This window comes from Alexandromys fortis, unplaced genomic scaffold (genome assembly GCF_014885135.2).
Source record: "Alexandromys fortis isolate MF-2015 unplaced genomic scaffold, M_Fortis_MF-2015_v1.1 scaffold_8_9099976_23576923, whole genome shotgun sequence".
Classification (NCBI taxonomy): Eukaryota; Metazoa; Chordata; class Mammalia; order Rodentia; family Cricetidae; genus Alexandromys; species Alexandromys fortis.
In genome coordinates this window covers 126,009-141,018 of record NW_026067899.1, presented here as the reverse complement: position 1 = coordinate 141,018, position 15,010 = coordinate 126,009, and the positions used below count along the sequence as shown (strand labels likewise).

Here is a 15,010-nt window from a genome sequence, read left to right as displayed (position 1 = left end):
CTACACATGTACAATCTTTAAAGAAAAGAAAACAAAAACAATTAACAATGATAATACAAGAGAAAACCTTTAGTATCTAAGCAAAACTCTCCGAGTGGTCACTTAAAAAGGAACTCTTTTTTTGAAGGCTTACTTTTATTTACTACAAAGGGTTCACTCTTTAAGAAGACCCATGGGGTTGGAAGAGAAGCAAAGGGGAAATACTTCAAGACCATAGCCTGTAAACAGAGACCACTACTATTAATGGGACATGTAGAACACTGCATGTTTGGTAAATGTGAACGTATTAAAGAACTTCCTCTTTCCCAGTGCTGGTTGGGGCTGGGGCAGAGGTAGGTTCAACCTTCTGCTCATCCTTGCTGATGTAACTCAATGAGCCGACCTGCAAACACAGCCAGTGTCCCGATGAGACATACCAGCATAAAGACTCCAAGGAGAATGTGGTCCATCACCATGGCAACATACTTCCATTCCTCTGATGCCTGGGAGGGAAAAGAGCATGAGACAGGAATCCCTTAAGATGGGACACAGGCTCATAGCATCCCCGACTGGCCTGGCCTTCAGTATGTAAATCTCCAAGCCTTAACACTTGAGGCTGATATTTTGATCTTTAGATTTTGTGGAATTGTTTTCCACCAAAGTGAGTTACTAGAATGGCCTAGAAGCAGTCAGCACAGCACTTCTGAGGACAGTAACTGGAGGCTGAAGCCGATTCACTGGTCATGCCAAACCCACCTGCCACACTCATGCATTTGATTATTTAAGCCCCGAGGTGTGAACTGGAAAGCTTACATTATTGGACTCCTGGTCTGACTTCATGGTCTCCGCGATGTACTTAACACCCTCGATGGCACTTTTCACCTCTGGGTGCCTGATCAGGGGAGAGTGGAAGCCCACAGGTGGAGGCCCCGGCTTCCCAGAAATGTCAGAGATGTCTATGTCTTCTGTAAAAATCTTTTTCTCTTGCTTATCTCTGGATGGTCTTTTCATTGTGGAGAAAAACATAACGTTTGGGATAGTGTCGATAAAAACCTAACATAAAGAAGAGATCCACGGCATGAGACTTCTTGTCAACATTTCAAGAACCACCATCTTTGAGTTAGAAGTGTAATCTTGGACAAATCGCTCAGCATCTCCAGACCTCACCCTCCCTGTCCTTAAAACGGAAAGATTGCAGTACAGGTCAAGAACAATACATCTCCTGGCTGTAGTCTACAGCTATGATTCTGTAATGTCAGCAGATTGCCACTGGAGGGAGCCTTTGTGCAGCCACCTCCGCTGCATTACCAGACTCTGCAGCCAACAGAAAGTGTGTTCCCAGGAACCTAGATTATAGACCTGTCCTGCAGCCTTAAGCATGTAAACGTTTAGCACACAGAATAGAATAACTTGACTGTTTTCTTCTGCGTTTTGTTCCTGATGTTACACATGGCAGAATTATCTAACAGGGACAAGTTGGTGTCCTCCAGAAAGCCTACACGGTGAGCCATGATTACTGACACTATTGTCCTACAGTTAAGTGTCTGTATGACGCTTATAAAAAGTGGGCATATTTGGCTCAGTGGTCCAGTGCTTGTCAAGAATGTTCGGGGCCCTGAGTTCCATCCCCAGCATGATTACAAAATTAATTGATTGAAATAAAAAGACACATGGGAGGTATAACTCATGTTCAGTTCCACAATAGAAACATTTGTGAGCACACACTCTCGTCAGGGCTCTCCTCGCTCTCTCTCTTCCTTATTCTATTCTCCTCAACAGAAACACACCAATACAAATCTTAGGAATGTCCTTGCCTGGCGTGGTGGCGCACACCTTTAATCCCAGGACTCATGAGGCAGAGACAGGTGGATCTCTGTAAGTCTGGGAACAGCCTGGTCTACAGAGTGAGTTCCAGGGCCGCTGGGACTACACAGAAAAATCCTGTCTTGAAAAACGAAAACCAATCAATAAAACAAACAAAATTAAAAAAAAAAAGATAAGACAGGGGTCTATTCATTTCTAATCAGAGATTTCATAAGGTTGAGCAGGCTTTATCCATTTACTCTCCTCTGTCCAGGAAGGCTACCTGTACCCACAAAAACTGCTCCAGGTTCCTAAGTCCAAGAAGGACTTTCAGTCCTAAGTATGTCGCTGGCCCCGCTGGAGGGGAGCCCTGCGGCTCCCAGCACTCACCTTCCGCACCCACTCAGGCATGATGTGGGTGCTGGGCGAGCGGTGGTGCGTGTTGATGACAATGACGGTGATGATGATGGACGCGATGACGAACACCATGGTGAACAGCATGTACTTCCCGATCAAAGGCACGGCACTGGAGGTGGACGGGATCAGCTCCACAATGACCAGAAGGAACACAGTGAGGGACAGCAAGACAGAGATACTCAGCGTCATCTTCTCCCCTAAAAAGACAAAAGGAAGAAATGCGACAACCACCCCTTCCTGGAACCCCAAGACTTCAGAGTGTGGGCTGTGCTTGGACAGGGGACCATTAAGGAGCTAATTAAGGCAACACGAGAGTGGGGAGGGGGATTATTGGCGTCACAGCAAGGGGGACTGTGGACACGGACCCGCACAGGGAGGACCATGTGAGGACATGGAGAAGGTGGCCTCTGATAGGCTGGGAGATTGGCCTGAGATGGATGAAGCCCATTGGCTCCCTGCTCTCAGTTTGAGTTTTCAGAGCTAAGAAGACAGAAGCTGGTATTGTTTAGAACACCCCATCTGTGAATTCCCATCAAGGCCGTCCTTGTACCCTCATTTGCCACCAAAGTCCAAGGTGAAGAAACGTGGCCGGCATGCTCTCAAGGGTTAATTTGGGGACTTCTTTCCTGTGTGACTGCAGCGTCTTAACTCTACTGACAGCATCGAGCAGCCAGAGTTTCCACTCCATCTTGCCAAGCAGTGAATTTCATGGCCTAAACTCTTCTTTTTTGTTGGGACTCAGGAAAACAGGGGGGATTCTGGGCTGGCAAGCTAGACAAAGGTGGGAGTGGGGCTAAACTTCAGGACTAGTTCTCTTGTTAGCCAGCAGGTGGCTGGGCAGCCCAGAAATACACTTCTCTCAGTATGAAGCAAGCTGCAAGGCCAAACTGAAAAAGAGACCAAATCTGCCAATGAGGAGCTGTCTTCTGGATGCCCCTGGGACTCTGAACCCCTGCCCCCTCTCACTCTTGTCTAGAAAGTTTGACTTTTCACACATTTCTCGGTTTGTTTTATTTTTCATAGTAAGGATCCCCTTAAGTCCCTGTCTTTTTTCCTGCAGGCCCGAGTCTCAGAATTCCTGGCTGAGCAGGCAGCAAGAAGGGTGGTGGGGTGCTATAGAGAACCTTGGGCTGCTCTTGTTGGGGTCCCTGGGGGGTCTCTCCTATTGCCCTGCCTGCTGTTACTGTGGTCTTCTTCGTAGGTGGTCTTCCAGATGGTAGATGGACAGTCAGCCTTCTGTACCTGCAGATTTTGCAAGGATTCAATCAAACTCAGATTGGAGAGATTCAGGAAAATTGGACCGTATCTATACTGCACATATGCAGGCTTTTCTGCCACTGTCTCCCAGACAATGCGGCATGGGAACTATCTGTGTAGCCTTTACAGCTCATCAGAAAGTAATTTTAAGTCTCAAAGGTTGTGCAGAAATTCCATGTGACTGCGATGCCGTTTTATATGAGGGACTTGAGCATCCTTGGATTCCAGGACCTGCAGGCATCCTAGAACGGGTTTCTTGTGACTCCTGAGGAGCAACTAAATAAGGAAGACACAGAGTAAAACAGGGAATCCTCAGTTCTGCCCCCAAGAAGTTAGAATTATAAATATTAAGTTACTGTTATTTACCATTTCTTATCTAGTTATACAATTTAGTTATGTACTAAGTAATCATAACTCTTCTGTTATACGGTCATAATTCAGAATTTATAGATGCTAATTAGTTTGTACATTGCTTTGTCAGCGTTTTTCTACTTGCTTTCAGAAGTTTCATTTGCTTGGGAAGCTGGAAATATTTATTTGCACTTACTTGTTCAGAAAGAAATATGGGAGGCAAGAGAGAGGGCTCAGCAGTCAAGAGCGCTGGCTACTCCGTCCCGGCGCCCACATTAAAGCTCACAACCATCTAGAACTCTGGTTCACAGGGGAACGGATGTTCTCTTTTGACCATTAGCATCAGGCACACACATGTAGCGTACAGACACACATGTAGGCATAATACTCACACACATAAAAATAAATAAGTAGAAATACGGGGGTGTGCCGTGTGGTGGTGGCACACGCCTTTAATCCCAGCACTCGGCAGGCAGAGGCAGGTGGATCTCTGTGAGTTCGAGGCCAGCCTGGTCTATACAGGGAGTTCCAGGACAGGCTCCAAAGCTCTAAGGGTGTGTGGGGCTGGAGAGATGGTTGAATGGTCAAGAGGGGAACCTGAGTTCGGTTCCTGCTATGAGCTCTACTGGTATCACACAGCCACTTGGTGACTGTCCGTCGGCACCCTGCCCACAGCAACGACGAACTGGGTCCCTGGGCCTCTGTTAGCACACAGTTATTCCTGGCTCCCCCTAACATAGCAGCGCAAGCTCCATAGCAGCTGTAGTCATGGCGACCGCGCTCACCTGAGTCTGTGGGCAGGTAGAACACCAGGCTGGTTAGGAAAGAGAAGAGCAGGCAGGGGATGATGACGTTGACGATGAAGTAGAGGGGCAGGCGCTGCATGACGAAGTGGTAGGTGATGTCCAGGTACGGGGTGTTGGGGCAGCAGGAGTAAAACACCCAGTGCTTCCAGCCCCTGGCTTCCTTGATCACCCACTCCCCGCTCTCCATGAAGTTACTCAGGTCCGGCTGGTCACTTTCCTGAGGAACAAAACAAGGTTTGCCGAGCCCTGCTCCATCACCCCGAGGAGGGGCGGTGACACGGCAGCCATATCCCATTCAGAGGGTCACTTCTCTAAGAGTGATGCTGGGCCCCTGTTTCGGGGTAATAGGTTTATTTCCTAGAGCATGTGCTATATGATAAGTTAGGGTTATTCGTTTTGGCTCTACAAATCTCAAATCTCCGTGAAACTTTAAAATACTGATCCTGGGGATGGAGAGATGGCTCAGAGGTTAAGAACACTGGCTGCTCTTCCATAGGACCCGAGTTAAATTTCTAGCAACCACATGGGTGCTCAAAACCATCCGTAATGAGACCTGACACCCTCTTCTGGTCTGCAGTCAGACATTCAAGCAGAACACTACATACATAATAAGCAAACAAACACATAATAAATAAATAAATAAATAAATAAATAAATAAATAAATGTATGTCCTGAGTCCCGCTTGACCCATTCATCAGAATTCTTGAGACAACACACAGCAAAGGGAATTCTTGCTTAGTTCTCCGGGGCATCAGGAACCTTGGCACTCAGTTGAAAGCCATACAATTGGATGCATCTCTAGCTGAGAGGAGGGCCTGGAGCTTATGGTTGCCCCCAAGCACTTATCTCACCACACTGATGAGCTGGATCAGCTGTAGGCCCACCCTGGATACGTGGGTGGTCCTATTCTTGAAACCTGCTTCATCCCGAGAGGCCACCACCTACCGGGTTGATGGCCACCACAGAGCCATCATAGGTCCAGGTGCCCAGCTTCATGCTGCAGTTCTGCTCATCGAAGGGGAAATGGGTGACAATGATCTCACAGTAGCTTTTGTAGATGGCTGGAGGCGTCCAGGTGATGTGGCCGGTGTAGTCCAGGAGCACCTTGGTGAATTTGACAATGGCAAAGTCGCCATCTGCACTACGGTTGGGATGAGAGAAAAATGGCTCCAATCTTGCCTTCTAGTCTACCACAGGGCTCCCCAAACTTCTCTTATAAAAAGCCTCCCTGGAGTAATGGTCAAAAACCCCACATTCTTAAGTACTAACCAGGTGTGGTGATTACACCGCTCCAGTGGCTGGGATTAAGACAGTCTGGGCTACATAGAAAGAGCTACTCTCTCTCAGTCAGTCAATGAACCGATGAAAGAAAGAATACAGATTCCTGAGCACTAAGCAAGCCCCAACTCAGATATCAAAGGAAGAACGTAGGACTCTACAGGCTTTGGGGACCTACAGGCTTCAGGGACCAACAGGTGACATGGGCCCCTTGCACCTCGGTTCTCCTTTCCAGTCCCCAGAGACCCTCACAATGTGAGCCTCTATCTGCGCTTTGAGAGCCGACTGGAAAATCTGAAAACTTAAAATAAAACACTCCTAGTAGCTGAACACTGTGCGGGAGGGCTGTGCCCTTCTGAGGGGTGTTCAGAACTTGGTGGGCGGGACACAAACTCAGATGCCTTCTGGCCATCAGGGGAGGGGCCGTTGTAGCTGAGAGAGAAGGGCACAGAACCCCCAGCCATCCAAGCCAGCGAGGCCTTCAGCCCCTGGTTACCCAGGGAAGCCATGGGAGTCTGAAGACCCAGCGTGGCCACATAGCTGGATCCCTTCTCAGAAGCTGAAAACGTAGGTCTTTAAAAATATCAAAACGTCCTTTTCCTCTAGTTCTGAGGATTCCGTATAAGGATATCATGAGTCAGACAAATCCTCTGCCACTGAACTGCATCCCCCCCCCCCCCGCAGCCTTTTTTTTAGCCATGGAGGTGCCCCTTATGGAACTGTGGAGAGAACGAGAGCTACCCTGGGTTCTCACGGAAGAGAAGGCTCTGCTTCCATCAGCATCTCTGTACAGAAGCGCACCGCCTCAGTGGGGGAATTTGGGTCAGGCTGGAATCCCAGCTATAGCTGGGCGGCGTGTGGTAGATGCTGGGAGGGCCGCCAGAGGGCATCATTTTCATCCACCGCCCCTACCGGGAACAGCAGCGGTGTGTGTGGGAGCAGGCTGCAAATCCTCTAGCTGACTGCGCATGCTCCTGCTCCTGCCTTGGAAGGATGCTCTTTGAAATGAATATTCCCTGACAAATGAAGGGCATATGATAATGAACGTGTCATTAAGCCAAGTGTCTTGAATCTCATTATAATTTCTCTGTGGCAGGGCCCCATGGATGGCAACCTAGGCATCCGGGTATTACTGCTGGGATGGCATTCAAGACGTGATGAATAAGACCCCCTGGGAGTTGAGACCCATTTGGTGGCGGGGGCGGCGGGGGTGGGGGGTGGGTATTTGATTCCAAGAAACTCAGAGACGGAAGTCCAGGTGATTCAGATGGCTGCCACACGCCCCACTGGGGCTCTCCGGGATTAATGTCCCCACCCACAGCCCTGATTCAATTTGGCTCCCATAATTGTTTCTATTCATAACATGGGACGCCATATGGCACCCCTCGCCTGTCAACGTGGCTTTGATTTTAAGGGTTATTTAATGCAAACGGTGGGGAAACGCAGGTGGCAGTTTTTCTGAGGGGACACTTGGCCCCCCCTTCATGGCTTTGCTTACTTGTTATAGAGAACGACGTCCGGCCGCCAGATCTTTTCCGAGGGGATGTGGATTTTTTTCACCCCACCGTAGTCGTCTGGATTCCATTTCAAGTTGCAATCTACCCATTGCTAGAAAGGGAGACATGTCCCTAATTAGACCGCGGAACCAGCCTCCTAGCTAGAGAGATTCAGAGTCCCGATGGACCCGCAAGCTTTAGGAACGCCATGCCACAGGCTGAGTTCTATTTCCGTGGAATTCACTCTTGCTAGCGCTAGCCCGTACTTCAGATGGGCCCCTAGTTGTATCGTTACAAAGAAACAAAGTTAAAACCAGTTCATTAGGTAAGCCCCAGTCCAATGGCCTTATAAAAAGAGTAAATTTAAACACAAACACACACACTAAATTCACAGAGCGAATGTGTTAGCGAACATGACAACAGCTATCTACAAGCCTCGGAGAAACTTCCGAAATAGATCCCCCCTCAGTCCTCGGAAGGAAGCAACTCCAATGACACATTGACTTTGGAACATCTGGAACATCTGCAACATCTGCTTCCAGAACAGAGCAATGATAAATCCCTGTTGTTGAAGCCTTCTAGTTTGTATTCCTTGGCTACAGCCTCCCTAGCAGATGAACCCACACAGAGACCAACAAACACAAAGAGAAAACTCAAATCAAACAGGACATTAGAATATGCCAGGTATATATGCTCCCCGCGTCCCAAGGGACCCACTTCCAACATTTTTGTATTCGATCCTCTTTCCTAGATTGATTTCATCCCGGCCCAGGTTTGATTTTAGGTGAATAAGAGCGACATAAAGGCAGTTACCCGGTTGCGTTACCTGTTTCAGACGGATGTTGGTGGTCACAATCTGATTGACTTCATCCTGTAAGCAAAGAAGCCCCCTCTTTAGGGAATGTACAGGGAAGCTGAGGGTGGGTGCCACACAGTGGGTGCCACAGGGAACCCCCAGCACCCATCTTACCACATTGATGAGCTGGATCAGCTGTAGGCCCACGGTGACCTGGACAATCTCCCGGTGATCCTCCACTGGCCGAACCACACTGCTGTAGTCTTTAAATAGCTTTGCCACCAGACGCGTCTCATGCTCGGAGCCCAGAACCAGGCCAGCTGGGCAGCAAAGGACACGTATCTTGTCAGATACTGTTTCCCAGCTTGTACATTCTCGCCAGGGCTAGAGGCATAGCTGGGTAACGAAGGGCACACAGAGCCCCTGCCAAAGGCAGCGCCCCCTCCCAAACACAGCTGCCGGTGTGGTCCCTTACCCAGAAACAGTTGGGTGGGATAACACATGCTCTTTCGATAGGTGACCTTACTTAATGCAGCCCTGGCCACATCATGTTTTCCAGGAGACCACACAGAGAACACACACACACACACACACACACACACACACACACGAAGGCTAGCATGGGCATTTTAGAGTCTGGATATGGTCTAAGACAACCTTGGACTGACTGGCCTCCTATTTCAGGATGCTATGGACAGTATAAAGTGGGTGCTGGTTTACAACCTCCAGGCTGGCCACAGTGAACTAAAAGGAAAGTACTAAGTGCTGACAAAGTTATAGAAAACTCGAAACCTCACATACTGTTGGTGAGAATATGGTATTTTGAGGTCCTCAACAATCTAAACCCGGAGTTGCTATATGATCCAGCAAGTTCAGTCCTGAGTGTACACCCAAAGAACAACCAAACTACGTGTTATACTCAGATGGTGGAAACAGTCCCACGTGTCTTTAACAGATAAAGGGATGGATGAATTGTGGTACAGTCAAAGAATGGAATATTATTAAATCATAAGAAGGGTATGAAGTGAAGATACTGTTGCAACATGGATACACCTTAAAAACATTCCGCTAGTGCAAACAGGTGTCAAGGGTATTGCTGATGGGACAGCTGGACCGGTAAATTCATAGTGGTGGAAAGACAGACAACTGGGAGAACAGGGCCACTTAATGGTGCCGGAGTGTCCTCTGGAGACAACCAAAGAGTTCCAGAGCTAGGCAATAATGATAATATTGAACTGAACTGTGCGCTTTAAATGCTAAAACAGTCCGGTTTACACATGCATGTTTTACCTGAGTTTTCACAGAGCACTGCTGGTAGAGCCGTGTGCCAATTAAAACAGAGGGAAAACTGAATCACAAACAAAACCCCTGTGCTTTGATGACTCGGGTTAGGACTTCTACTTAGAACACAGTTCTGTATGTCCTATTTTTGATGTGTGATTTAACCTCTGTATGCTGTGATTACCATTGATAAATAAAGGAACTGCTTTGAGCCTATAGCAGAACAGGACAGAACAAAAGTAGGCGGGGAAAAACTAAACTGAATGCTGGGAGAAAGAAGGGCAGAGTCAGAGAGAAACCATGTAGTCCTGCTGGAGAGGGACGCCGGAACTTTAGCTGGAAAGCCACAACCTCCAGTTCAACAAGGAGGCAGGGTTTGTGGTATACAGTTGGGACAGGGTAGCGATCTCAGTGGGCACAGCTCTATAGGGGAGCAGTCTTCAGGCCATAACATCCAGGGGGGAGAAAACAATGGTAGACATTTCTGCACACACATTCACACATGCACCAGAGGGAGGCTTTGCCATCTCACTCTGAGCCTTGCCCTAGGGAAGCTTTCCTCTTCCTCTACAGGTCAGAGGCTCTGGGATGTCTGGCACAGTCCTGCCTGAGTCAACAGCACACATTCATCCAGGACTTCACCCACTCAAGGTGAAGTCTTCGCCTCCCACAGACTACACATGGGAATCAACACAGGAAACTTTAGGTTTGACCAAAATACATAGCACACCCTTCCCTGAGCAGCTGCATCTGAATTTGTTGTCCTGAGAGAGCTTGTAGGTTTTTTTTTTTAGAAGCACTTGCGGATTTTCACTAAGGGGGCTGAAGAGATGGCTCAGAAGTTAAAAGCACTTGCTGCTCTTGCAGGGGACCTAATTTGTTCCCAGTGCCCATAGGGTGGCTCGTAACTATGTGTGATTCCAGTTCCAAGGACTCTGATGCCCTCTTCTGACCTCTGTAGTCACTAGGAACATGTGGTACACATCCATGTTGGTAAAACATTCAGACATACAAATTTTTTTTTAAAAAATCTTTTAAATCTTTTAAAAATGAATTTTCCCTGAGTGTGGTGTTTGCAAACACACACATACTGAACCCGATTTGGTTGGCTCAGTTTCAAATTCCACAGGCTTTAATTGATCTGAGTTTAGATATTTTCCCTAAGTTTGCTGTTGAAAGTGAGTGTGTATTTGCACAAGCTCTTTGCCCTTGCCTGGAAGGCCTGCCTTGATTAGAGCCATTTAGAGCACAGGGCTGCGGGCCCTTGGCCTCCTTGCTCCTTGGCAGGATGATGTCACCAGGAAACATTCACAGGAAGCAATCAACATGCATCTCCTGTTTCCCTCTACCGGAAGTCTGGGTCTCAGATACCGTTTCAGCTGCTGGGATGTGACACATTCCAGAGCAGAGAGGAGGTCAAGGGCTGTGCAAGGTTTCATAAGTCCAACTCAAACGAAAGCCGACATATTAGTGAGGGCCTTAAAGAAGGGGGTGGGGCAAGAGGGCGGCAGCTGCGCCTTTATATGGACTTAAAAAAAACTCTGAAGTTGGAAAAAAAAAAATGACAAAACCTGTTCTCTGTAGAGACAGTTTAAACCTACACTGATGAACAGGTTTCCCTTCCCGGCACCTGTAGCTGCCAATCAATTCCCTTCATTCTCAGACAGCTTCTAGAGCCACAAAAGTCCCGTGAATGTCGTTATGACGCTGCGTTGTTGGTGAGTTCCAACACGCCATCACCTACAGAAGTTCACACCTCAAACCATGCGATCAAGTTACCAAAAAAAAAAGTAAAAAAATAAAATAATCAAAAATAAACAAATAAGACTGAAGTAAGTTTATGATTTTGTATTGGGACACGTTTCTAGGTATCTTTGAGCACACGCAGCCCTCAGGTTGTGTGTTGCGCATGCCTGCTAGGGGGTTGAACGTGAAGGCAGTGCCCATTGTCTACCGGTGACCCAGACCATACAAGTACGCCAGGATGTTCACGTGGCTGCGTCTGGGACCAGGCAATAATAGAGCAACCAGGATATTTTGCTCGTGGCTTCTGACTAAACAGCTCCCACTTTAACCAGGTAAACAAGCTAAAAATCCACGAGTCCCCTCAAACCAATGTCTAGAAATGACTGGTCGCGAAGCCTGTGTCTGCATCCTGTATTCCCATCAAAGAAGTAAGACTGAGGTTTGGGAGTGGGGTGGGGTGGGAGGGAGTTAGCACTTCAGACACAAAGCAAGGACCCATCCCCAGGAGCACTTACCGGAGCAGAGGCCTAGCAGAAGGAGGAACGCTGGGAGCTCCATGGGCTGTGGGCACTGATGTGGCCTCCAGTAGCCAGCTGCCTGCCCTGCGCCCTGGCACTCTGTCTGGAGCTCGGCTGCCGGCGCTGGAAGCCAGCTGACTCTGTGGCTATTGCCTTACACCACCTGTGTGCGTGTGCGACAGCTGAGCTGCCCACAGCCCCAAGGCCCAGCGAGCCACTCAGGGGCTCTGGGCTGCAGTCGCACCCCGCTTTAAGGGAGCACTGTAGTCATGCTGGGTGTAACTACAAGAACGCCCACATGTATCATGAGTTGGACACTCTGTTTTGTGCTGAAGATCAATTTCTGACCCTCACACATGCTAGCTAAATATAGGCGAAATAAGAATAGCAAAAATAAAACAAAACAAAACAAAAAACTCTACCCCTGCATGACACCCCAGCCTTACATATGGGGTTTTGAAATTACATTTATTTGCTTGTTTGCTTATCTATCTATCCATCTATCTATCTATCTATCTATCTATCTATCTATCTATCTATTGTCTATCTATCGTCTATCTATCTATCTATCTATCTATCATCTATCTATTGTCTGTCTATCTATCTATCATCTATCTATCTATCTATCTATCTATCTATCTATCTATCTATCTATCTACCTACCTGTGTGAGGGTAGTGGTGGGTATACCCTGGTGCCTGCGTAGGTAAGGTAACTATTTTCAGAGGTTGGTTTTCCTACTATGAGAGTCCTGGGGATCAAACCCAGGTCATCAGGCTTGGTGGCAAGCACCTTTCCTTGCTGAGCCATCTTGCTGGCCCAGAAGTCATTATTAACGGAAAACCTTATGCATGAATCAGTGGAGGCCATGAGCCTGAGTGGACACCAGTTTGTGTAACCATCCTTAATCATACAGGTGCACACTCCCTAAACAAGAATGCAGTTCTGCATCACAGGCAGGCTCAGCATGCCTCCATCTTCTGCGCCTACGCGAGTTTGGGAAGACTGGTTGCTTCTGTTGAGTTAACGACTGGAGATGTCCATATATGATCATAGTGGCTTTAGCAAAGACAGCTTTCCTGCGAATTGGTTTCCTGGGGCCCCAAGCGGCTGCCCCTCCTTATCTGTGTGTCGGGCAGAACCTAGCCCACCCAGAGCTGTTAGCTGAACCCACCACAGCTTCCTGTGCCCTATTATTACAGCAGGGCACTTCGTGGGAACAGGCATACCGCCCCAGTGGCGTTTGTTCCAGATTTCGGCTTCCTGCTGTCCCTTCTCAATCTGCCCTCCCTTGGGGAACACAGAGGGCAGAGTAGTTCAGCTTTTCAAGCCCTTTGTTTAGAAGATCCCTAAAAACAAGATTGGCTCAGCAGTGAGCAGCTAGCAATGGTTCACTTTCAGAAAGCAGTCCTTTGATGACATCCTGCCTGTTCCCTGCACCTCCTACTTCCTACAGGGATTGAGTCCTGAGCAAAGTCTCTCACCTTGAGCTTGAGGACAGCATCTGGTCACATCGTCCCATTTCACAGAGTCCAAACAAACAGATGAGGGACATGCAGAAGAGAGGAGAGAGCTGCAAGCCTGCTTTATGTTATTATGTTTAAATAATAGGATATCAGATTCTGGGAGGAAGAAGGCAGAGTCAGAAGGACACCATGGATCCACCACCAGAGATATGCTGAAACTTTGCTGGTAGGCCACGACTTTGTGGTAATATACAGATTTATAGAAATGGGTTAAATTGAGATGTAGGAGCTAGCCAATAAGAAGCTAGAGCTAATGGGCCAAGCAATGATTTAAATAATATGGTTTCTGTGTGGTTATTTTGGGGCTAAGCTAGCTGGGCAGCAGGATGAACAAATGGGCCCTCCTCCTACACTAGAGATTATCTTTAACCACACGGTCCCAATGCAAAGGATCAAATTGTCCATTAATCGCCCCTTGTTACTGAACAAATAAACCTAGAATTTCTACAGCTGTACACAATAAATATTTTGCTTTCACTCATGAAATTCTGAGTGGAGAGAAGGTGGTGGGGGGCCCCACCTCCACACAGTCACTCGAGGATTCAGGATGTCCCAAGCAAAGCTAAGACTGCTGTGGGGTAGCATCCATCCCCCCAGAGCCAAGAAGGGCAAGATATCGCTGCTGGGCAGTCTGTGGGCACAGGAGAATCTCCCTGGGACTAACTGGCTTTAATTAGCAAGTTGGCACAAGGCAGAGGTGAGGTAGACGAGAAAGAAATCTGGAAATCCGGAACCTTTTGCTTTGAATTCCAAAGAGTAAGGGTTAGCACGGAGAGAAAACTTCGAGCCACAGCCGCTCTTGTAGACGTCTCACTGAAGAAGGCGAGGGACGGGTGGGTGACTCAGAGAGCTTGCCTGGCAAGCACTGGGCTCCATCTCCATCAATGAATGCATACATGCGCGCATGAACAGGGCCAATGAAACGGCTCAGCTCAATCCCCAGATCCACATGGAGGAAAGAGAACATTGACTCCCTCCTGCAAGTTGTCTTCAGACCTGCGCTATGGCATGAGTCGGTTCGTCTACGTGTACATGTATATATACACACACACAATAGTACAATAAGCATTTAAAAAAAAATGCTTAAAAATGAAAAGAAACAGTTTAAATAAATAAAGCCAGGATCGGATAAGGTCAAAGGAATGATCGTAGGTAGAGAAGAAAATGAACCTTCAAAGCTTAGGAGGACGTGAGGACGTGAGGACGTGAGGACGTGAGGACGTGAGGACGTGAGGACGTGAGGACGTGAGGACGTGAGGACGTGAGGACGTGAGGACGTGAGGACGTGAGGACGTGAGGACGTGAGGACGTGAGGACGTGAGGACGTGAGGACGTGAGGACGTTGTGATGAAGCCAGGGAAGGAGGAAGCCAGAGGCAGGGGATATGAGGCCCAGTTCTGGTGCCTGGAGGAGGAAAGAGCAGGGAGGAGGCAGGGTCCTCTGTGGCTGCGTTAACACTGCTGATGGAGACAGCGCGACATGAGTGCGGGACTTAGCAATATGGAGGCCACAGGGCGCTCTGACATGCACAAGGTTCTGGCCAGGGTGGATTTCAGAGGGGCACCTCTGCAAAGGGTGACAAGGATGAGGTGGGAGCCAGTAGGGACACAGAGGAAAACTTTGCGGGGGGGGGGGGGAGAAATCACAGCATGTATGCATGAACGTCACAGCGATCCAGCAGCAGCGACAGTGGAGCTGGGAGCAGAAGAGAGACATAAAAATGTTCTGGAAGTGAGATTTATTACTGTAACTTTCA

At 48.2% G+C, this 15,010-nt stretch overlaps 1 protein-coding gene across 1 annotated transcript; it reads right to left on the bottom strand.

Moving 5' to 3' along the window:
• Positions 1 to 200: 200 nt before the first annotated feature.
• Positions 201 to 11,769, bottom strand: Chrna1 (cholinergic receptor nicotinic alpha 1 subunit). The gene is made up of 8 exons (XM_050121870.1): positions 11,727 to 11,769; positions 8,215 to 8,504; positions 7,391 to 7,500; positions 5,560 to 5,755; positions 4,593 to 4,830; positions 2,173 to 2,396; positions 793 to 1,032; positions 201 to 482 (listed from the first exon to the last, which is right to left on the bottom strand). The coding sequence occupies exons 1-8, from the start codon at positions 11,767 to 11,769 to the stop codon at positions 351 to 353; spliced, it is 1,473 nt and encodes a 490-aa protein (XP_049977827.1). The 3' UTR covers positions 201 to 350.
• Positions 11,770 to 15,010: the final 3,241 nt, after the last annotated feature.